The sequence below is a fragment of the Andrographis paniculata genome, unplaced genomic scaffold, assembly GCF_009805555.1.
Source record: "Andrographis paniculata isolate CXL003 unplaced genomic scaffold, ASM980555v1 Contig62END, whole genome shotgun sequence".
Taxonomy (NCBI): Eukaryota; Viridiplantae; Streptophyta; class Magnoliopsida; order Lamiales; family Acanthaceae; genus Andrographis; species Andrographis paniculata.
This window is the reverse complement of record NW_026137598.1, coordinates 6598137-6622321: the sequence shown is the minus strand read 5'-3', so window position 1 is coordinate 6622321 and position 24185 is coordinate 6598137. Positions and strand designations below refer to the sequence as shown.

Below are 24185 nucleotides of genomic sequence, written 5' to 3'. Positions count from 1 at the left end.
TGTTTTTGTCCATGTAAATATTTATTACACACTTGACATTTCTTAGTAGTAATAATAATAATAATAATAATAATAATAATAATAATATTTGTATCGAGCATCCCCTGACTATAATTAGCAGGAAATTTCAGAGCCTCCCATCATGCATTCTGCCAAAAAAGAAGAAGAAGAAATTACCAACAAATCATTTCAGCAGCTAAATCAATGATTGAATATATTCTATATATATATATATATAATATATGAACAGATTACTACATACAAAATTACAAATATGTAAAACAAAAGTATTTTGAAACCCCTAATATATAATTAATATGTACATTCTATTTAATTCATTATTGCACAGAAAAAAATGTGGAAAAGAAATTAAAATTATTGTCTTAGAACTAGGAGCATGGGTTACTTAAATATGCAATATTATTATTATTATTATAATATCCCACTAATTAATTAATTAATATTCCATTAAAATTTCATCCAAAAGGGCTATGTACTATCCTGTTTTGTTACTTGAAGAAAAAATATGTCCAAAAGTTTGACTCAGTACACTTCTGTGAAGTGGTCTAAAAGAGACACTGTAAGTACTACGTATGTACGTACTCTCTTCTGATCGAACCTACTGTCCAAACCTGTTTTATTTATTTATTTACAAAAATTATAAATAAATATAATTTCACATTTACATAATCGAAATTAAATTCAAACCTTAATTAATTAATAATATTTAATCAAGTGTTGGAAATCAACGATGTAATTAATAATAAGATCGATCATACCAAATTAAGGAAGATTACTTCAGTAGCTGTTGGTGGGTAGAATTGCTGCATACTGTTTATCCACTACTTCGATGAGGTTATTCGCCACTGCACTTGCATACACTATCGAACCTTCACAAATCTGCAACAATTGGAGTTTATGATTAATTACCAATTCGATTCGATTTGATATTTACCATTAGTTATAGGATTCGATTAATACTAGGATATGATTAATTGATTTGTACGAGACAATAAAAATTGAACCTTGGAATTGAGCAAGAAGCTGTAATAATCTCCGATGAGTCCGCCGGCGACGTGGTGGAGATCGAGATGAAAGTCGTCGAGAACTTTGGAGACGAACAGCAAGCAATTGATCCTCTTTTGCTGGACGAGCTTGACAGTGACTTCGTCGTCGATGATCCTGACATCAACCTCCGTGTTCTTCGATTTCCGGTGGAGCCAGGAGCTTCGGAGAGGGGAATTGTTGTAAGAATTGTCGACATCGTGAGCCAGACATTTTGAATCATTGTTATTACCGCCCTCGATCGATTCGTCTTCAGTTTTCGGCCTCTTTAGCCTTTCTCTTGCACATCTCTTCTTCTCCACAAGAACTTTCAGCTCAGTCACAGTCCTCTTTAGCTCGTTTATGTAGTCGATCGCGTCGCCGACAATCGAAGCCCTGTCATTCTGAGAATTGAGCAACATTGGACGTGTTAGATTCTTACCAGAGAAGAAAATTGATTGAAATCGAAATTAGGGTTTTGGTGAATTGATTAGGGTTAGGGTTAGGTTAAGGTTAAGGTTACCTTGGTGGGATTGGGAACTAAATTTCTCAGAGCTTTGTATTTGTCGTTCAAGAGGACTCTTCGATGTCTTTCAGTGGCGAAATGTTTGGTGTCCTTACCAATGTCACGATTCTTACCTAAGCTGTCCATTTCGCCGGCGGTGAATTCGAACACTCCTCCGACGGCGACGCTTCCACCGCCATTGTCGAAGGCTCTTCCATCTCCGTTAGAATAGACGCCGTTATCTCTGATCTCGTCCACTCCACCGAATAGACAATTAGGGCCATTGTTATTGCCACCGTTTCGTGGACCTCCGAGGTTGTAGCCGCCGGCGCCATGGGGTAAGGAGTGGAAAAGCTCTCTTAAAAGGGGGGGCTGGGGGGGGAGGTTGAGGGGGAGCAAAGGGTCGTAGACGACGGTGGAGGAGCCGTCGTTGAGCTCGCCGAGGAGGCCGAGGGAGGCCAGGAAGCTGGGGGGTCTGTGGGGGCCGGGATTGACGTTGATCGGAAGGGTCATGGAGGAGCATCTGGGGAAGGGGAACATGGTGAGGAGATCGGGGGTGGTGGGGGGGTACGGCGGCGCGGCGGCGGCGGAGTTGGGGAGGAAGTGGGGGTTGTTTTGGGGATAGTCGAGGGGCTGGAAATTGTTGGCCATTTCTTGCCAGGTGTTGGCGTCGTTGACGATGAGTTCTTGAATGTCGTTGTTGGTGCCTCCGGCGGCGGCGGCTCCGCCGTTAGGGGCGGCGTAGGTGTTGCAGTGGTCGATTTCGAGATTGAACTGGTGGTGGAGCTCCATTTCGAGTGGGTTGTTGTTGGTGTTGTTGCAATTGGAGGAAGGGTCGTCGTCCATGGCGAAATTAGGGTTAGGGTTAGGGTTATTAGAATTGGGGATATTGTGGGATTGGGGGAAGCCATGGTCCTGTTGATCTGTCTGAATCAAACCTCCATTCTGATTTTGATCACTGTACATGTTTAATTTGTTGTGGGTTTTGAGGGGAAGCTGCAGATCAACACACCAAGGTTTGAACTGTTCTTTTGTCTCCTATATCATATATATATATATATATGTATGTATGTATGTATGTATAGTTTTGGGATCTTCCTTTGGCTGTCTTTACACCTTTAACAGAAGCAACAAATCAAAGCAGTGTAAGTACATGAAATTCATAACCAGAAAAAGACATTAAAGGGTATTCTTTCTTAAATGAAAAAAAATGAAATTACAAAAAAAGCAAGAGTGGTGAAGAGCTAGCAGTACTTTACCTTTCAATTCGATTCAGTTTCTTGGGGAGATTGAAAAACCCTAATTGAAATGATGATGTTGAAAAGGGGAGAAGATGAGATGTATATGTGTATGGGCATCTCCAAAAAGATTTGATCTTTCGTATCCAAATCAGGAAAGTGTTCTTACACTCTCAAAAAAACATGATCACCTTTGGAAATTACAGAGGACAAGTTTTGATTACCAGCTTGATCAAGAACAAGAACTTATATCCATATATATATATATATATATGCTACACTAATCAATACTAGAGAGAGAGAGAGAGAGAGAGAGAGAGAGAGAGAGAGAGAGAGAGAATGGACTTTGGATATTAATGGAGGAAAGTGATGAGTTTGGTTGGTTGTAGTGAGAGGGTTAGGACCGAATATGTATATATTAGTATTCTATTATGTGTGTGTGTGAGTGTATTGAGGCTTCTTTCTTTGAAAATTTTGATTTAAATTTTATATTTTAATAATATTCGATTGGATATTTTTTGAAAAAAAAAATATATATATAATTGTAATTTTGAAAAGAAAAATATAATATAATTTATTAATATTTTGTTGTAATGTGTTTGTGTGTATATAAGCTTTTTGGTTTAAACCCTTTTTTCTGTTTTGATACATGTTTCCTTACAAGGGAAATTTTGTTATACTCAGAATAAATATCATCGCATGGGCCCCACTCCTGATCTTCCTTTTATATATATATATATATATATGATTATTTTGTTATTATTTATTCTTGGTTTGCTTATGGTTAGGTTTACAAACACATTCAAAATATATATTTAGGTGGATAACATAAGCTAGTTTCATCAACAATTAATACACTTTTTTTTTTTTTTTCTTTGAGACAATGCCATTAAAAAAAAAAAAAAAAAATAGGACCCAAAAAACTTTTATTTTGAAATTTTATAATATAGGAACACATGAATTTATATCATCATATTATTGGATCACTTTTTATTTTGTCTCTGTTTATACAAGTATTTTTTAAAATTTTGCCATGATTCATTTACGATAATTTTTTTAATATATGTAAAAAAAGAACCATCTTTATGTTAATTATTTTGGGTGTGTTAATTTTGTAAAATAATTTGAATGATATTTTTTTTTATTTGGAATATAAAGAATTATATAAATAATAAATGTACGAACATATTGTTTTATATAAAGTAAAATGATAAACCGAACATAATAATTTTTTTTATTATATAATTAATTAATTAATGTGTGAACAAAATATTAAAAAAGTGTCCGTCCAATCAAGTTTTGAAGAAGTGGTTATAATGTCGTACGCAATGCCACCTTTTGTTTCTATCTCTTTTGTACGTAACAAAAGTGTACAATTTTATGTACATATATAAATACATACAAAAATATGCACAATATTAGAAATTAGTTAGGATGTTTGGGGCACACAATTTTAAATAAATATTTTTTATATATTAAAATTGCATATTATTATTATTATTATTATTATTATTATTATTATTATGTACGTTTCATATTAAATATAAGGGTAAACTGTTTTTTTCTTTCCCATACTAGAGCTCTTTATCATTTTAGTCATGCAAGTGGAGCCTGTCGCAAACTAGTCCCATAAGTGAAAATTTTCGCTGTTTTAGTCCTCCGGTGTCAGAGACGCCCGCGTGGCTTGCCGAAGGTACACGTGAAATTATTTATTTATTTATTTTTTTTAATTGGACCAAATAAAAAAATTAAAAAATATACAAATAAAATTTAAAATAAATTAAAAATAAGTTTTAAAAAAATTAAAAAAAAATTAAAAAAATCCACGGGTCGGCCAGGTTAGCGACACCTGGCTGACACGTCACCTCTGGCGAGCCACGCGGGCATCTTCGGCGCCGGAGGACTAAAACAGGGAAAATTTTTCACTTATGGGACTAGTTTGCGATAGGCTCCACTTACATGACTAAAATGATAAGAGAATCCAGTTACGGGACTAAAAAAACAGTTTACCCTAAATATAATTTCATATGATTAGTTTTTAGATTAAGTGTACATAAATCAATTTCTTCATTATACAATTTTCAAAATTTTGATAAAATGTATACTTTTTGTACAAAATATTATATTAAATTACTATTTAAATGAAAAATTTTAAATCTAAATAAAAAAATATGTATTTTTAGATATAAAATTTATTTGTTTGTCTATATGTATGTTTTTTTTTATTATTATTATTTTTTGGAAATTTTTTTTTCATATTTAAGTAGTAATTTTTTATTCATATAATAAATTTTCAATATACTCCATCCGTACCGATATAATAGTCTTGTTTACCATTTTTGTTCGTCCCAAAACAATAGTCTTATTTTCATAAATAACCATATCACCATAAAACTATTCATATTTTTTTTTTATTATACAGTTATTGCTACTTTTTACACTATCGATGGTCAACCCAGTTAATATTATATTTATGGAAGCGAGGGAATAATATTCTATGATAGTAATTCCACAATTAAAAATTGTTTTGAAACTCTATATAGCGTATGATTTTGGGGCAATCCGGGTCTTCTAAGGCCAGGTGAATTCGGTCAGTATAAATGGTGCAGGTCCATCTGGACTTTCGAGTCCCGGAGCTTCCAAGGACGAATAATGTGGTCCCACGCTTATTCCCTCCATGCAATATGGGCATCCTAACTAACTAAAACAACCATTTCACATTAGTAATTAATTTTAATGCTTTAAATAAAATACATTATGCTAATACCATTTTCTCATTATTATTACTATTTCTATTCGTAAATTTTTGAATTTTTAAATAATTATAGAATTATTATTTTTTTTTTACTATATAATTGCATGGTTTAATTTAAAAATACACTAATTATTTTTTCTAAAAAAATATATAACACCTAACTATTATATTTAACATAAAACATAAACCAAGCACACCCATAATAATATTTTCGTAAATTATTTTAAAAGTTAAAAGAAAAAATATTAAAAATAAATTAAAAGCAAAAACTATTTCTGATTATTTACATATTTTTTTCAATTAATTTACAATACCCAACTAAAACTAAGCAAAACAAAGATCACAAGTAAAGCTATTTTTGTCTTTTTTTATTTCAATTTTTTTATTATGCAAATGTACAATGATATTGATTTGAAATAGAATGCTTATTGGTATTTTTGTTTAATTTTTGATGTGACATTTTATGAGATAAAATAATATATATTTTTATTAAAAATCGTAAAAAATAAATAGTGATGACTTTTGCATAATGTATAATTTAAAATGAATAAATAAATAATTTAAATACCCTAACTGCTTTGTTCATTTTATTTAATTTTCTAATAAAACATTGTTCTTTTTTTTTTTTTTTTTTTTTCTTGTTTGTAGTATTTTCCCTCTACTTAAAAACAAATCCTTGATTATAGGAAAAGAATCCCCAAAAAAATGTGATTTATTATATTAATAATTATTACCAAAATTAAATCATGTAAAGCTCGCTGGTGTTGAAAGAACTCTCTGCCTAACCCACCCTCATTTTTAAAAATTTCTGTCATTATCTGAAATTCTTAATTAACTTACACATGATTATTATTATTATTATTATTAATTTTATTTATTTATTGAAATCGATATCTTGAGCAATATAAGAGTGTGTTAGTTTTAAATTGAAATTGAATTTTTTTTATTTAAATAGTATTTAATATCTTTTGAAAAATATATATATTACAGATTGAATATTGTTTATTTTTGTTTGAAATAAAAAATCTCTCTTGTATATTCCACAAAATTTTACTTAAAACTTTTTTTTTTCTATATATATCAAATCAAATAATTATTTTTTTATATAATTTTAATAACTAATTTTACATTAAAAATATTACATTAACATCCATTTAGATCACACTAAATAATTATTCAAATTCAAATTTAAATTTTTACTATCGAAAAATTCAAAATACAAATGCACAACCAAACACATCCTAATTATTTCTATTTATAGGTGGTGTTTGTAGAAGTTGAGAAATGCTGAACATGCTTTATAACTGACGGTTGTTGACTCACCTAATTAACATATTATATTACTATTATTATTTAATAAAGATTACACACACATACATACGTACATACAACTATATATAAAAATGTACTACAAATTAAAATAAAATAAAATAGCAAAAAGAATATATCTAATCAAAATCATTCGATCTAAACCTAAACATTTTCAATATTATAATACTAGTTCAATTTTAAATTTTGTAATTTTCAACTAATATCATGATTTTATTTAATTTCTTATCCGAAACTATTTTACTGTATTATCTTCATCCATATGTTAATTTGATGCAATTCATAACACAAAAACTCAATTTCAAATCAAAACCAATCAAACCCTCCAAATTTTCCACAATTTAAAACTCCCATTGGAAATTTCATTCCAAGAACAAAAGTACCCTATCTAATGGGACCACTACTGAACTTCTATCCTGCTGTACAAAATCTGCAATTTCGTAACAAGATAAGGGATTTGTTCATTATTCACCAAAAGATGAGAGTTGGAACATATTTAGACTACCAAAGAAAAAAAAAAATAAAAATAATAAATAATGTAATGGTGTGACAGACAAATGATAAAGTCAAGGTTCTAAATATACCATAAAATTTCAAGAAGGTATTTATAACGGAATTATAACAGCCTATTAAAGAGACATACAGTTCATGGTAGTTGTATATATTACCTCTGTTATCCAAAAAAGGAGATTAGAACGAGGCAAGAAATCTAGGACAATCAAAGATGAATAGTCCCGTCGTCTAAAACAGATCGATACAAGAAAGTTACGTATAGTCCATCCGACATAATTTGTTTTACCAATCTATCTACCTGTTTCTCACTTCTCAACCTAACCTAACTCTTGCTAAGGCTTCCTGAATCGTTGGATAGTTAGTTTTCCAACGGCTTAGGATATTACTTGCACGCACGTTTATCTAACCTTTGTTCGAAAACTACCTTATCATATAGTCTATAGTCCCAAGGATCAAGTTTTGCAGGCATCAAACTCGACTCTTTCTAGGGAACAACATTGTTGTGTGCTTCCCACTTTTTCTTATGTCTATCATTTAAGTATAAACGCTTGCGTGCAGGCAAATAACAAAAACGGATAAATCTATACAGAATACCACAGGAAATTTGTAGTTATGCTACAACATCTGCCTACGATCTAGAAAAAACTTACTTATCAAGCCCGGAACCAATCCAGAAAAACAACTTTTGGGAAGGCTTCTGTGTCAAAGGCACTCAGGAAAAAAAATGGATAAACTACGGTCATGCTCCATAACAATATAGATTCGTGAAAACCGAAACAACCATCAATATAGATGTCAAATATAATATGTCATAGTCCTCAAAAAAATGAATTACTTTATGAACATTAATTTATTATTTTAGCCGAATTCTTGATCTAGCTAGTGAGGGCATTCATGCTTTAGAAACTACAATTGTATTGGAAACTCCAAGACTGGTCATTAAAACATTAAATTGTCGGGATGAAAACTGGGGTTATTTAACATGAACATTGTCTTTTCAAAAACTTAATGCATTTCAGACCTTCCTCAAGAGAAGAAAGAGCTTTTGATCAATGTTGAATTTTCGCATCTTCAGGGGATTGCCTTTTAGCATCAGCTGTAGACCCCCGAATGAAATGTATATGGATCTGTCATGATGGATGATCACATGTCAATAAGAGGTTCAGAAAATAACATTAAATAAAAGATGGGAGTAAAAAAATGAATATGCATTCCCCATTGACAAAAATTGAGCCCCCGTGAGAGAGATATTTCCCTAGTGTGTTTGCCTAAGAGATTTTGGTGGATTTCCACTATTCATAAGAAACTTTCTTTCAAAAACATCAAATCAAATACTTATTTTATCTTTTTTTTTTTTTAAATTATACTAAAAATCAATTTTACATTCAAAATATAGCATCAACACCTATTTATATCAAATCAAACAACTATTCCAATTCAAAACTTTAATATTCAAATCCAAACCTAAAAGCCAAAACCCCAAACAAACACTTCTTAACTGAAAAGACAGCGAAGATGTATGTGGACTACTGGATTCAGTAGAACAATAATGTTACCAAGTAATAGCAACCATTTAGTTAACGTATACATACATATTACTGTCATCAGCTTCCGACATGTTATACAGAAGACCATGCATAACGTACTCAAATTTGTCAGCAAGTGACTTCTGTTCCTGCAAAAGGGCAATGATATATGCTCTGTCAAATCCACCCCATATAAAATCTAGCAGAGTCCCCTCGAACTCAATATGTCCCAGTAAAAATGACTGTCTTTTAAAACTTTAATGTGATAAGAATGTGCATAGAGTTATTTATATTTTTATTCATACAGCACACCCCTTCAAGTCAGGGAAACTTCTTTTCATTAAGCTTGCATTAACGCACTCGTTTGTAAATGGACAATGCTGAAGATATAATTTCTTTGATACTATGTTAAAATGATACCTCACTCCAATAAATGGAAAGGTTCGTTTTATATCTATCTATACGTCAATTCTTCATTAGTCTGATGAGAATAGTTTGTATTCATGGCTTTAACAAGTATACATGAAAATGTACATACAAACATTGGATCACATGATTCACTCCAAACTCCAACATTCTACGATGAATCAACCAAACCCATATGGGTCTAATCAACATATCACTATGGAAAAAAAAAGAAATCATCACACGTTTTTTTTACGTGCTACAACATTAACATCAAATAAAAAATTCAGTCGCATCAATTCACATAAAGTTCCAGAAAATAAATCATGCTTCGTTACTTCAAAGTTGCCACCAAGTCACCAACTAATCTTCAGTATCCGTATAATGCAAAAGAAAGTTGATTCAGATAATTGAATGAACTACAACATAAGATTCACTAAATGTGTGGGCAATAAACATTACGTACATGTTCTTTCATTACTCAGCATCCCTTACCACAGGTTCAAGAAAATTATCTAACAGGCTGTAAAAATCACAGAAAGTGTTAAAAGGAATTGTACCTCCGAGATGTAGCCCGGCACAGCTGAACCATCCATAAGTATGGAGTTTGAAATCACCATCCGATATTTTTCACGGGGAAGCATAGGATATAACTCAGAGTGAATATCTAATTCCAAATAAAAATCCCCATCTTCACTCTTGGCATTTATTCGGGAAACTGAAAGATAAAAATGGTTTTAGCTAAAAACCAACTAATTTCTACTTTGAAACTATTCAAGATATCATAAACGCTCATTTAAGCTCAACAAAATAATGAGACGTCACAAACTTAACGGATTTGATGTTATTGCAACGAAACTGAGAGCCATTCACATTACGGAAACAACCACACGCAATTGAAATATTAAAATCGAAGCAAAAGCGTATTTTGTCTCTTTTACCTTTGTCGTAAACTACTTGGCTATCGATCTTGACAACCTTAATTATTTCATCGAAGTGAAACTCCGCCATTATTCCTCAAAAACACTTCCCCTGGAAGATATATAATGAACCAACAATTGAAGAAAACAGAGAAGAACAAGAAAGTAAAGTTTTATTCGCTGCTGGGCAGATAAACTCTATCCGTCTACGGAGTTGAAAGAAAATTAGCAGGCAGGAGCCGATTGAAGTAGAATAAACCACTAATCAAGTTTATTTTACCCGTCCGCTACACGTTCACCGGATGAAATTTGAAGCTGATACCTTTTGGCGAGGGATGAGGATTTGCCCCGCCGTGCCGGTGGCGTTGGTAGCAGTTCTCTTGTCGTTTGATTGATCTGCGGCGGGGATGGATGTGAAGGAGACGATCGGAAGAAAGGAAAAGGTTACTCAGAAGTTCAGTAAAACCCTAAGCCCCATGGGTTTTATACTTTATTCCTTCTTTATATCATGAGATATTTTTATATTTTATTAGCATCTAATAATATTAGTGGTAATAATTATAAATTTAGAAAGTTGGTTTGCAGTAAATTTTACAGTAAAATTTGTTTTTATTTGAATTTTTATATTGTTTTTTTTTTCGAATAATATTTTATTATAGTTTTTAGTGTTATTAAAATTATACGAATAAAAAAATAATTTAAAATACAAATTAAACAAATCAAAATAATATTATTATTTTATAACGAAATTAAAATAATATCTTTGAATTTATTTGGTTATGATTTTCAATATATTTTAACACTAATTATTCAATTTTATCTAACAAATTGTAAGCGGTAAGCAGTTGGGGCTACAGCCCCACATGACATAGTCTGATAGTATAGACAGCACACAGTATAAATTAATATAATACAAATCACGTGATACAATTTCACATACTTATATTGCATGTAGGGGTTTTTTCCTTCCCCAGTTTATAACTGATTTTCACTACTTGTACTCTTTATGTTCTAAAAATATCATCATCTCATTCTGATTGGTAGAATAGAATTAGGTGAAAGAATCTGAATTCCAGTGAAGGGCCATCACCAACAATTTACAACTGTTCTGTACCTGTAAAATCCAGACAACAATTTTATCTATTGCATTGCATTAAAAACAGAAAAGTGAGAATGTTCTGTAACATACATAGCCCAGTGTGCCCCCCCCCAAAAAAAAAAAAAAAATCTTTTCTTATAATATAACAACAAAAAACTGATTGAATCTCTAGGTTCACCAGAAACAGAAATGTCTAGTAGGTCATGAAGATGTAAGCAAGGCCAACAGCATTGTTAAAGAATAAATCAATTATAGATGCAAACAGATAGATATTCTTGTCGAATCGTCAACCTAAGCGATGCCTTGTTAGAAACAAACAGCATTGAAGAAGGGAAGGGAAGGGTGTGTACCGTCGTTATATAGGATTTAAACTGGTTCATCTTCCAGCCACCACGATCATTTCCGAGCCAAGATGGAATGGAATTTAACATAGAATCGATCAAATGAATTGGACGTAAATATATGGATCACCAATAATCCCCACACGAACAAGCCCCGTCTTTAAAATGATGGAACCTGCTAGAATCTCTGACCGTAATTTCCCTCCGGACAATTTTCGAGATCAACTTGATTGCAGCATGGCAATCCACACAAGCTCTCAAGTTTTTCATCACCAAAATAGGCGATCCCTCCGGACTGCTAATGAGGGCAAATGCAATGGCCAATCTTTCACTATGATATTTAAGAGATTCTGCTTTAACTTCATCGTTCACATTATGAAGCGCACACCTAACGTCCGGCTTATAACCTTCTTCCTCCATAAGGTACACCAGCTCATCCATCTTTTTTCTTATTTCCTCATTCAACGGATGTGTCCTGTCATTGGAGCTGAAGACATGGACTTTACGGTTAATTTCGACCCAGCTATAAGCAGGCACTTTCCGAACCCCTCGTTCTCTCAAAGCCTTCTTTACCTTAGCCATATGCTCCCAGTCGCCTACCTCGGCATAGATATTAGACATGGTGACATATGCAGCGGCATCTCTAAGTGCATCCATCTTAAAAAGCTCGTCAGCAGCCCTCTTTGCAAGCTCTTTATTCTTATGGATCCTGCAAGAATTCAAAATCGATGACCACATGATTTCATCCGGTTCAACGCCCATTTGAGCTATAAACGCCTCTGCTTCATTGAATTTCCCGTTTCTGCATAACACATCGACCAAAGATGCATAGTGCTCTTTTGTTGGAGAAAGTTTGTATTCATCAGCCATTAAATTAAAATACTGTAATGCTTTGTCAACAAGCCCAGAATGGCTGCAGGCAGTTAAAACACCAAGAAAGCTGACGCGATCAGGATCTAGCCCCGACTCCACCATCTCATCGAAGGAACTCAAAGCTGCTTTGCCATCCCCATTCTGGGCGTATGCTGATATCATTGCATTCCATGAGATTGTGTTCCATTCAGGCATCTCTCGGAAAATCAAAACTGCGTACTTCAATGATCCACACTTAGCATACATGTCTACAAGTGCACTGCCACAATACACATTCGATAAGAAGCCATCCTTTATTATGCACGAATGCAACTCTTTCCCAAGAGAAAGTAAAGCCAAGTTTGCCGAGGCTCTAACAATGCTTGCATAAGTTGCTTGGTCCCCGGAAACATTATCTTTACGCATTTTATTGAACAGCTTAAGGGCTTCATCGTTGAGCCCCTGTTGAACATAAGCTGACATCATGGCAGTCCAAGGTACGGATGATCTGATGGCCAATTTCGTAAATATCATATTAGCTTCATTAAAACTGCCACATTTGGCATACATGTCCACAAGCGCATTCCCTACCTGAATATCTGAATCAGCTGTTGTCACGAATGCTTGTGCGTGAATCTGCTTCCCCATCTTGAGATCTTGTTTGTTTGATGCCACACTCAACATAGTTGCAAAAGGAAAGTTTCTTCGGTCAAACTTGCTCAAAAGTAGCTCATTGAAGAGATCGAAAGATTCTTTCAGTTGTCCATTCCAAACATAACTAGTTATGACAATATTGTACGAAACACCGTCCAACTCTGGCATTTCATAGAATAATCTTCTCATGTCTTCTGTATTATCATGCTTGGAGTAAAAGTCAAGAAGTGCGTTGCAAACAAATACATCTTGCACAAAGCTCACCTTGATGACCAGTCCATGAACCTGCTGCCCAATTGCAGTACAATCCAACCCAACACAGGCACGAAGAAGTGCTGCAAAAGTGAAATCCGAAGGCCTAAATCCACAAAGTTGCATTTCAGAAAATAATTTAACTGCTTGTTTATGACAACCTTCTTTCGCATACCCCTTAATCAAAGTGTTGTAAGTTATAGTATCTGTTGTTACCATGTCGTTGAAGAGCCAAAGTGCTAGATCAAGACTCTGAGATTTGCAGTAAGAATCCAACAAGCTGTTACAAACTGCAAGGTCGGCGCCAAATCCCAAATGAAATATATGAGCATGGACTTGATCTACATCTTTCCTTGCAATCGTTTCATCACAACTTGATAGAAGAGTTGCAAAAGTGATGTGATCTGGCTTCATCCCTTCTCGACACATCTCTAAATAAAGATTGAAAGCTTCCATAGGTTGATTGTTCTGAGCATATCCACCGATAAGTATTGTCCAAGACACGGCTGTCTTGTCACTCATAGTATCAAATAACTCTTTAGCATAAGATATATTGCCTCCCTTGAGGTAGCAAGAAATCATCATGTTAATTGAACATGTATTCTTTCGAGGCATTTGATCAAATAGTCGGGTCGCCTCATAGATTTGGTTCCCTCTGAGGAAATTTTTCAGTTTGAAATTGTTGCGACTGGTCTCTGGATCAAATGCAGTCTTGATGGCACGAGCATCCACAGAATTTGTGCTGCAATTTTCATAATCTCAGTCTATACGTTAGTCTTAATTTATACAATTACCATAAGAAAGACTGCTGGAATAATGGTTTCATCTATATAACTAAGGTGGTTTGGATTACTGAATTGGTTGAATTTACAGTGCTCTTTGGATCCCTCAAAGGGTTACTTGTAATGCTCTGGTTCAGAAACTAAAAGAAAAAAGAGCACAACCATCGTTCACATGTTAATGTCGCCAGATGAAGACCTATAACTAAGTTCCACAGTGAATATCTTCACATGTCATATTAGTGTAGGAAGAAAATTATATTAACAATAATATAAGAAGAGAAGGACTCAAATAGAACATTTTATAACACATTTACAACATGAAGAATGATTGTGCTAGCTTTTCATGTTTAGTTACTAAAATGCTACAAAAGACTGTACAATGTCATATATCCTAAAACCAATTAATCACAAAAAACATAGTAATAATACACACCTATATCTACTGTAGAACTGCTTTGTAACCACGATTCCATTCCATGGGCCTGTTGCACCAGATTTCATGTGGCTCCATTTGATCTGCAAAGTGAAAGCAAGCAAGTTATAAATTAATAGATACTTAATGCACAGCCTACAAAATTCACAATTTGGGAAGTGAGAGATTAAATATTCATACAAACTTGATCCAGTTGTTTGTGACCCAATCACTTGTGGGATAGAAAGTCTTGAATTTAACTGGCATCATGGTGGGCTGTGAAAAAAAAAATTAAAGATGTCAGTTTGTAGGGGGATAGATAATTGTATCGATGGTAGACTATATACCTAGTGGCAGACAGTGGATCGCCTACTTGCCTCAAAATAAGACAGTTTTGAACTAAACAGAAAACCTGTATGTTGGTAAAAAACATGGGGCTCCGCTTGCAGTTTATGAACTTTGTATAAAGATCGGAAATAATTAACACTTCAGCAAAGTTACTGACATCAGGGTTTATTGATTCAAGTGATTCGAGCTACCCTATGAATGCATCCTCATCAAGGGCTCATTAGCATTGAAGGAAACCACACAACCACGAAAAAGAAAATAATGCAGAATAGAAAATTAACACCATGCTTTGTTAGAAGCTACGATCACATATAAACATAAATATTATAGACAGAATTGGAAATGCTTACAGAAAGAAGGAAATCACTAATTCCCTATCCCAAGCGAAAAAATAGCATCACTAAAGGTTTAATGAAAAACAAAAGATAACACCGAACAAACATACCCTGGAAAAATCATACAAGCACGCCACCTGCCACAGCAAAGAAAACCTCTATGCTCGACCTAAACATCAGAGTGACTAACAGGTTATCTGTCGAAACTGAAGAATCATTAATACAACTGAAACAAATTCCACGGGATTGAAAATTTAGTGGAGAGGAGTTAAGCAGAGTATGCTGCTGTTCTTTTTACCTTCTGACGTAAACTTCTAGGCTATCGATCCTGATGACCTTTAACATTTTATCAGAGCAAAACTCCGCCATTATTCCTCAGAGAAAACACTGCTACTGGCAAGGCATAGCAATTTAATTTTAATTTTTTTTCCTTTCTAATTTTTCGGCGGATAAAGCTCTATCACTCAGGCATTGATGCATAGGTATTGAGAACAAGAAATAGTGAAGTTCTGCTTACCGCCGGGCCGAGATACTTTGTTTGTCAATGGAATTCAAAGCAAATTAGCAAATAAAAATGGAAGGTCCTTTATCTAGGGTTTTACAGTTGAAAAGTTGTGGGAATATGGGGATGGCAACGACGGACCCTTAAACCCTATGTCCTAATCCGACCCGCGAATTATTTATAATAAAAAAAAGGTGGGTTTTTTTTTTATACCCCTTCGTCGTGGACTTGTAGGTTCATTTGATCTTATTATTTTTTCTTAAAAAATAAAATACAAAACTATAATAAATCTTTATTTAATATAATAACAAAATATTTTTTAGTGAGAATTTAAAAATAAAAATAATATTTCCTTCGTGTTTAATAATTTATCTATTTTTTTTATTTAAAATTTATATTTAATATTACAAATATCTTTCTAATTTACAATATATTATACAAATATCATTACTTTTATATCATACTAATAAAATTCGATGAAAAAAATAAATAAATAGATAGATACAGGATTGAGGGAGTATAAAGATGATAAAAATATGTTTAGTACAATGACTTAAGAAGCAAAAAATTGAAATATATATTTTTTTTATTTGAATAAATAAATTAAATTTAACAAATAAATTATTTCTATTTATATATAAAATTACTCCCTTCGTTCCAATACAATAGTTTTGTTTACCATTTTTGTCCGTCCAAAAACAATACTCTTGTTTCCATAAATAACCATATCACCGTAAAACTACCCTACTTTTTTTTTTATTACACAATTGCCACTACTTTTTACATTAATACATTCACAAGGGCAAAAAAAATATTTTACTTGTATTTTTTACCAACTACCGATATAATATCAATATTCCTTAAATCTCGTATCCAACCCAATACTATATTTATGGGACGGATGAAGTATTTTTTAATATAATATAAAAAAATTATAAATTCAATTTGATGTTTTATTTTCAAAAATTAATAAAAATCTTGAAAATAAACTTTCTAACAGCAAAAACAGTAGTTTTCTAATAGAATGTTTCAGTTTCAGACCACCATCAAATCTTTGTGTTAGAAGTCATACAATATGTAAAACTACAATTGATGCATTACTAGAGGCCAAAAAGTAGAAGGCCAAGCAAGACATGTTGCTGCAGGGGAGACACCTTGAAATTTTTTATTCCATTTTTTCATGCCAAAATTTCAGACACATATAATCTCTTTTTATATATTTTTTATTAATGACTTGTTATTGTATATTTTTTTCTTTTTATTTGGACAAACAAATTGAAGTAAAATATAAATAATCTTTTTCATCCAGCCATGGTCTTTGCTCTAAGTTCCATCAAAGCATGCATAGTGGCTTATTTATAGAAGTCATTATCCCCATTTTGGAAGGCTTTTCTATAAAATACTCCCTCCGTCCAATTTCTATTGTTCTAAAATATATTTGTACGGTTTTTTTAGGTGATTGTCTTTTTGTTATGAATTTGACAAAATTGCTCTTAATTATATGGTAGAGATTATATGGTAGAGATGAAAAGTATTAAATGAATGAAGGATAAAAATGTTAAATTTTTGTTTAAAAAAAGAAATAGGAGAATAGTTTTTGGACGTCTCAAATAAGAAAGTAGGACATTAATTTGTAGACGGATGAAGTATTGAAAAATTAATCTACAGTTGATTGTATATTTTCGATTGAAAAGCAAATGTGTCTCATACAGTCAAGGCACAGTCGACGGCTTCTCTTTTCTCCATTGCTACTGCTTTATCTTTTTTTCCAATTTTATTATATTCCCATCGTCGCCGTCTACCCGCTCTTTGTTCCTTCTTCTTCTCCTCTCTCGGCCATATACCCAAATAGAATGAGACAAGTCAACATAGAGAAATTTGAAATAAATTTTCATCAAAGAAAAAGTCATCGATATTGTTTGACATTGAAAAATATAAATTAAAAATATGTAAAAATATATATATATATTTTAGAAGAAAAACATTGGATTCGGTAGAATGGAAAAGTAATATTTACATGATGTTACATGAGAAAAAAGAAATATTTAATAAAATATATTAAAAAAATTATTATGAATAATCTCAAATTTTTATGTTAACTGAGAGTGCATTTATTTTGTAAAATAGTTAAAAAATATATATATATTTACTTAAAATATAAAAAATTGTGTATAAAATATGGAAATAATAAATATACGTGTTATTATTATTATTATTATTATTTTTTTTAAAATGTGTAGAAAAAAATTATATATATTACCCGCACACATAAAATAATTAATTGGATGGGAATTGGGGGAGTGAATAGGGATCTCACCCCCGCTCCTCTGTGGCTGACTAGCGTGATCACGTGCCATCCCGTGTTCCGGTTTAGCGCGATCACGTGCCTATCCTGCCTTGCCTTGCCTTGCTCGCAACAATTTCCCAACAACGTTATACTTGCTACTGCTGTGAGAACCGAACCAATCAACGGTCGGGTCAGCCCAGCCAGTGACCCGTCCCTGTGGTGAGTGGGTAGGTAGGTGAGGGTAAGTAAGTACGTAATACACATCTTCTTCTTCTTCCTCTTCTTCCTCATTTCATTTCCACTCAGTAAAAAAACACACAGAGTCTGCCACAATGATTTCTCTCCACCTCCTCCCTTCTTCCTCCGCCCTCCCCAAATTCAAATCCAATTCCAATTCCAATTCCATATTCCCAATCAGAAACCCTAATCCCCAAATCGCACCATTCCCCAATCCTAATCCCATTCGCCATCGCCCTCTCTCCCTCTTCCCGATTCGATTCCCCTCTCCGTCACCCCAACCCCTCCGCGCCTCCGCCGCCGAATCCTCCTCCTCCTCCTCCTCCGGCGACGACGCAGCGAAGGCGCCGGCGAGCAAGACGGTGAAGCTGGCGGTGGTGTTCGGGCTCTGGTACACCCACAACATCATCTTCAACATCTACAACAAAAAGGCCCTCAACATCTTCCCCTACCCCTGGCTCCTTGCCTCCTTCCAGCTCTTCTGCGGCTCCCTCTGGATGCTCTCCCTCTGGGCCCTCAAGCTCCAGCCCTGCCCCAAAATCGACCGCTCCTTCATCCTCGCCCTCCTCGGCCCCGCCCTCTTCCACACCGTCGGCCACATCTCCGCCTGCGTCTCCTTCTCCAAAGTCGCCGTCTCCTTCACCCACGTCATCAAGTCTGCCGAGCCCGTCTTCTCCGTCGTCTTCTCCTCCCTCCTCGGCGACTCCTACCCCCTCACCGTCTGGCTCTCCATCCTCCCCATCGTCTTCGGCTGCTCCCTCGCCGCCATCACCGAGGTCTCCTTCAACTTCGCCGGCCTATGGGGCGCCATGATCAGCAATGTCGGCTTCGTTCTTCGCAACATTTACTCCAAAAAGAGCCTGGAGAGCTTCAAGCAGGTCAATGGCCTCAATTTGTACGGCTGGATCACCATCATCTCGCTTCTATATTTGTTTCCTGTCGCAGTCGTCGTTGAAGGCTCGCAGTGGGTAGCCGGCTACCATAAGGCTATCGAAACAATCGGAAAGCCGGCGACTTTCTACCTCTGGGTTATGCTGTCGGGAATCTTTTATCATCTCTACAACCAGTCGTCCTACGAGGCCCTTGATGACATTAGCCCCCTCACATTTTCAGTTGGGAATACTATGAAGAGAGTGGTGGTTATTATTGCAACTGTCTTGGTTTTCAGGAATCCGGTCCGGCCGCTCAACGGGCTCGGATCGGCCATAGCCATTCTTGGGACGTTCTTGTATTCTCAGGCGACGGCTAAGAAGCCGAAGAAGGTCGAAGAGAGCAAAGAGGAGTAGAAAGAAGAGTATAGTCTTTTTCATATTTATGTGTTCTACTTTTCTTTCATTCATGTTTTGAGCTATCATGGAATTTTGGTTTTGGTAATTGCTTTTATATTCATGGGACTTTCAAATTTTCAACTGCAGGGAATATACAATCATTCTGGTTATGGTTTCATTTAATGATGTGCTTCTATGTGCTTAGTACCTAGCATTTGTGTCCATTAGAGAACAAGAAAGTAGATTAAACCATGTAATAACATAAGACAAGAATGGTATACCATTTGTTTAAATCTTTCTGTTAGAGGAATGCTAGACGGATTGGCTAGTTTCTGCTTAAATAACATGCCTCGAACAAATCTTTGTTCTTCTGCGAGAGGTCTAAACATTTAATCCTCGTTGTCCTTAAGACCATACTGTGTACTAGGAGTGTATCGATCTCAACAGCATAACTTTAGATCTGCGCTTTTGTCGCTCAAACCGGTCATAGGCAGCTTTAGTTCTGATGGAGAACCAAGAACTAGAAAGTAGACCTAGCAAAGATATCAGCCACCACCACATAAAAGTTCTGTGGTAGCAATCCTCGCCGATGCATACTTTAGATTCACTGCTCAAAGCAACCTTGTCTGGGGTTTCTATGTTGGCTTCGTATATTACGGCTGCAAGAAGACTATAGAGCAGTGATCCAATAGGGATATTTGTAATGAGAATGTTGTGGTTGACCCCGGCTCTATTAGGGCCGAAAAGCTCTGATGTTATAGAAACGGCTGCTGAAAACACAAAACCGGAGCTTAGTCCTATGAGGGATGTGGCGAGACCCAATGTTGCCGTGCCTGCTGACAAAACGAGCAGCAAAAATGCAGCTGAGGTTGGAATTATCGCCAATGTTAGCCATAGAGTTCTTGCGAAGTACACCTTGCTGCATTCATTGAACGCCATCATTATAAAGGTAGGAAATCGAATTAAACTGATTAAATTGATTGTGTGTTAGGATACCTACTCTTGCAAGAAGTCTGGGATAGTAGAAAGCAGGCGACCGAAGAACGAGCTTGCAGAATAGAGTGCCACGAGAGAATTAGTGTACTTGCTGTAACCAAGCGACTCGGATATTTGGCCGAGGTTGTTACTGTATACTAATCCTATTGTTCCTCCGCAGAAATATGCAAGATAGTACAGCCAGAAGTCGAACTGGCGGATCAGCAAGGAGATCGTGTGATCATCTCCAAGCCCCACCGAGTCGTCATCTCTGCATAGCTGCCTGTAAAAATCATCCTCAATTAAGTCACTGTCCGAGGTGTCATTATAGCTCGAATGGCTGTCATCTTCATCATCTTCATTGTCCATCAAAGTGAAACCTGAACCCTGTAGTTGTTGGAAGCTAGGGTTGATGGTTTTTCTCGGCATTTCCCATAAATAGATCATCCCAAGTATTACCAGGGGAAGCACCAACATAAATATAGCCCCAGCCAACGCCATACGGGCAGTAGATGCTGTGGATGATTTTGAATTCATGAGGAGATGAAGCCCTGTAATAGTGGCCAGTGAAGTTAAGATGAGAAATATGGCAGAATCACGGTGAGGGGGGTTGTCTGGTGGGGTGACTTCTGAAGGTGAGTGATGGAAGATTGGCGGAAGGGAGACGACAGAGGTTACAAGGGGGACAATGGCGTTTAGGAGAAGGTAGAGCTTGCTGTCACTGGGATCAATGGAATTGGCAATGAGGTTATATAAGGCAGCACTTACACCATTGTAGCTTATGCTCAAGGACAGAGCCAGTCCCCTGTTTTCTGGGAAGTATTTGATGCAGAGAACATAACATACTGTGTTGAACCAGGAGATGCTACAACCAGCCAGCAAAGACAGCAGAAGAACCTGTAGAAATCAAAACAGTGCATCATGGTCATGGTGATTTAGCTCTTGCTGATATGGAGATTCAGATGCCCCACAATGAACTCAAACTGAAAGTAGAACAGTAAAAACTAAAATCCATACTTCAAATGCAACAATGGAGCAATTAGGGACTGGTTATTGTTCATAGCAGTGTGTTGCTAGCAGTGGATTCCCTTTCCCAAGAAGGCAAGCAAGCCTGTCACTATTGTTTATGGCAGTGTCTGAGTTGCTTCAATTATGGTACACTCTATATGATAAAAACAAAATTCACATTTGATGATGCACAGAAGCTACTGCATTACGTTGAGTGAATCAAATGCAGCTACGGCAGCTTCACCAAACTTTAACTGAAAGGCTATCCTCCAATGATTCAATTTGCTGGCAGCTATATCATAAATGAAGTTCTAACGTTTAGTAATTCAGGGAAGTAGTTTGGTTTTGGTGATTGAATGCATATATTACGACGTCTCACCAACCCAAACCGAAACAGCTATCCTCCAATTGATGTTTGGTGGATTCAAACCTAAACTATTGTTGTTAATTAAGAAAATATGACGGTGGATTGGAGGTTTCCCAATGTCCATCTACTTCTCAGTATAACTGAAATGAAATCATGTGATAGCTGGGAATCGAACTGTTCAGAAGAAATTACGCAAGCACAGAAGATGAAAAAAACGAAAACGAAAACGAAAACCAACACACACACACACAGCAGAAAAAGGAAAAAATGCAGGACAATTGCGCAAACAGTTTAGCAACAAATGGAGTTAATCAGTTAACCAAATTGACAATCTCGGGGAATATGGCGAGATTATAGTGAATTGATAGAGGGAAAAGAACACCAACCGTAGAGTAGGGCAAGGAGACAATTCCTTCAATGAGGAGCCATTGAAGGCCGTAGCCAAGGAATCCCATAAAAGCAGCGGCGAACAAAACAATCCAGGTGGGGAAATGCAATAGAGCAACTCCGGAGCACCATCCGAAGGCCTTTCCCATGTCGGAAGCGACGCCTATGTAGTTGAGCTGTACCTGAGATACGCCGAGGATCGATTTCAAATCGGTGGAATAGGAGGAGAAGTCGAGGTTGGTTCCCGTGAATGCTTGAATCCACGTGGTGGCGACCAGGACGATCCATTTCTGTGATTCTCCGCCCATAACACAGAGGAAGTTGAAGATCTTATGGAGGTTTCATGGATATTTGAAGCTACGGACGATTATGCTGAAAAGGAGGGAAGAAAGATAGGAAGAAGAAAGGCCGAAGGCATTTCTATACATACATGTATGTATGTATGTATATGTGTACACGTAACGTCTGTTGTTTGCATAAGTTGCATTTATGATTTTTATATATATATATATATAACCCCAATTATTACATGCACTATGCTTAATTCTAACTCAATAAGATGGGAAAATTGTCTAACGACTCTAATTGCGTTCTCAATTATCTTTTGTAGGGAGAAATTAAAAAGTTTATTTTTATTTTTAGTAAAAATAATTATAAATTAAATTAAAATTATTAAATAATTTAATTAAAATTTAAAAAATTATAAATTATGAAATTTAAGATGTAATTAAGATGTAATTAAAGTATATAATGATATTTCATGACAAATTATATGAACCTAGGAAAATAAAAAAATATAAATATTTGATGTGGAATTGAGAGAACACTATTTTAATATTATACTGTCTCCGTCTACTTACAATGTTTACATATTTCTATTTTGAAACGTCCAATTACAAAGTTAACATTTCGTTAAATACCTTATTTTTTTCCACAGATACCTTTATTTTACATCACATCATCGTTACTTTTGTACAGGTCTTTGCTTTTCCTCTGTCTCACATTTAAGATTTTGGGTTTGTTTATTTTGATGAGTTGAAAAAAAAAAAAATTTGAATTTGATATGAAAATAATGTTTGATGGGATGTTTTGTGAAAAAAAGAAAATATAATTTTTTTTAAAAAAATAGCAGAGTTCAAATAGTAAAATTCGGGGAAACTCCGCTAAAAAAACATATCTTTTGTTTATATGTATATTATATTTTAAAAATATTATAAAACATAGATCTAGTCTTGATCTTGAATTTTTAATGTTAACCTGTTTGGACTCATTAGCTAGGAACATATCCGACAGACTCAAGTTCAACCTCTAACCTTTTTTTTTTTGTCCTCTTTATCTATATTATTAAAATGATAGATTTTAATATCTTTTATTTATAATTGAATTAATTTTAGTACCTTAATAAATGACAATTTGATCTCTTATCAATTAATATATTATAAATTTAGTTTTTTAATTATCATTTTTCTCGAAAAATTAATAGATATACAAAATATATGCATTATTATATAAACAGATTATTCTAAAAAAATAGTTTCACAAAAATTATTTTCTTTATAATATTATCTATTAACAAATAATGTATATATTATTGTATTTAATATCACACTCCTATTCACAAAAAAATAAATAAATTAATACACTATACATATTCATATTTTGTATATTCTTTACACAATTTTTTTATATCCATTTAAAAAAAATTCTTTCTATGTCAACAATTTAGTTAAAGACAAACAACCAGCTAGAAACGATGGGTGTATTATTTTACTCAAAACAAACTAACACATACTCCCTCTGTCCACTCATAAAGTATAAAATTATTTTTGGTCGCAGTGTTTAAA

The 24185-nt window shown here is 34.6% G+C and overlaps 5 protein-coding genes across 10 annotated transcripts; 1 reads left to right on the top strand and 4 right to left on the bottom strand.

Moving 5' to 3' along the window:
- Positions 1–785: 785 nt before the first annotated feature.
- On the bottom strand, positions 786–2992 carry LOC127260461 (transcription factor bHLH91-like). Its single transcript, XM_051288192.1, has 4 exons — positions 2809–2992; positions 1568–2665; positions 1026–1448; positions 786–900 (listed from the first exon to the last, which is right to left on the bottom strand). Exons 2-4 carry the CDS (start codon positions 2513–2515, stop codon positions 799–801), a joined length of 1473 nt encoding a protein of 490 aa, XP_051144149.1. The 5' UTR covers positions 2516–2665; positions 2809–2992; the 3' UTR covers positions 786–798.
- A 5159-nt stretch (positions 2993–8151) lies between these two features.
- LOC127260524 (DNA-directed RNA polymerases II, IV and V subunit 8B-like) lies at positions 8152–10782 on the bottom strand. 2 transcript variants are annotated; one of them, XM_051288275.1, is made up of 5 exons: positions 10558–10782; positions 10257–10347; positions 9876–10033; positions 8977–9059; positions 8152–8511 (listed from the first exon to the last, which is right to left on the bottom strand). In XM_051288275.1, exons 2-5 carry the CDS (start codon positions 10324–10326, stop codon positions 8400–8402), a joined length of 423 nt encoding a protein of 140 aa, XP_051144232.1. In that variant the 5' UTR covers positions 10327–10347; positions 10558–10782; the 3' UTR covers positions 8152–8399. The 2 variants fall into 2 exon arrangements, with proteins under 2 accessions (XP_051144232.1, XP_051144231.1); XM_051288274.1 differs by having other exon boundaries at positions 8153–8511; positions 10516–10782.
- Positions 10783–11074: 292 nt separating this feature from the next.
- Positions 11075–15975, bottom strand: LOC127261348 (putative pentatricopeptide repeat-containing protein At2g01510). 5 transcript variants are annotated; one of them, XR_007840895.1, is made up of 7 exons: positions 15828–15975; positions 15609–15703; positions 15421–15516; positions 14829–14903; positions 14649–14731; positions 11685–14175; positions 11075–11349 (listed from the first exon to the last, which is right to left on the bottom strand). XR_007840895.1 is itself a non-coding variant. In XM_051289663.1 (5 exons), exons 3-5 carry the CDS (start codon positions 14895–14897, stop codon positions 11802–11804), a joined length of 2526 nt encoding a protein of 841 aa, XP_051145620.1. In that variant the 5' UTR covers positions 14898–14903; positions 15421–15479; positions 15609–15975; the 3' UTR covers positions 11368–11801. The 5 variants fall into 5 exon arrangements, 1 of the variants encoding a protein (XP_051145620.1); XR_007840894.1 differs by having other exon boundaries at positions 15421–15507; XR_007840896.1 differs by having other exon boundaries at positions 14833–14903; positions 15421–15507.
- Positions 15976–18335: 2360 nt separating this feature from the next.
- LOC127261007 (xylulose 5-phosphate/phosphate translocator, chloroplastic) lies at positions 18336–19782 on the top strand. Its single transcript, XM_051289128.1, has 2 exons — positions 18336–19630; positions 19752–19782. Exon 1 carries the CDS (start codon positions 18432–18434, stop codon positions 19620–19622), a length of 1191 nt encoding a protein of 396 aa, XP_051145085.1. The 5' UTR covers positions 18336–18431; the 3' UTR covers positions 19623–19630; positions 19752–19782.
- A 197-nt stretch (positions 19783–19979) lies between these two features.
- LOC127261006 (protein NUCLEAR FUSION DEFECTIVE 4-like) lies at positions 19980–22744 on the bottom strand. Its single transcript, XM_051289127.1, has 3 exons — positions 22341–22744; positions 20605–21476; positions 19980–20523 (listed from the first exon to the last, which is right to left on the bottom strand). The coding sequence occupies exons 1-3, from the start codon at positions 22647–22649 to the stop codon at positions 20028–20030; spliced, it is 1677 nt and encodes a 558-aa protein (XP_051145084.1). The 5' UTR covers positions 22650–22744; the 3' UTR covers positions 19980–20027.
- Positions 22745–24185: the final 1441 nt, after the last annotated feature.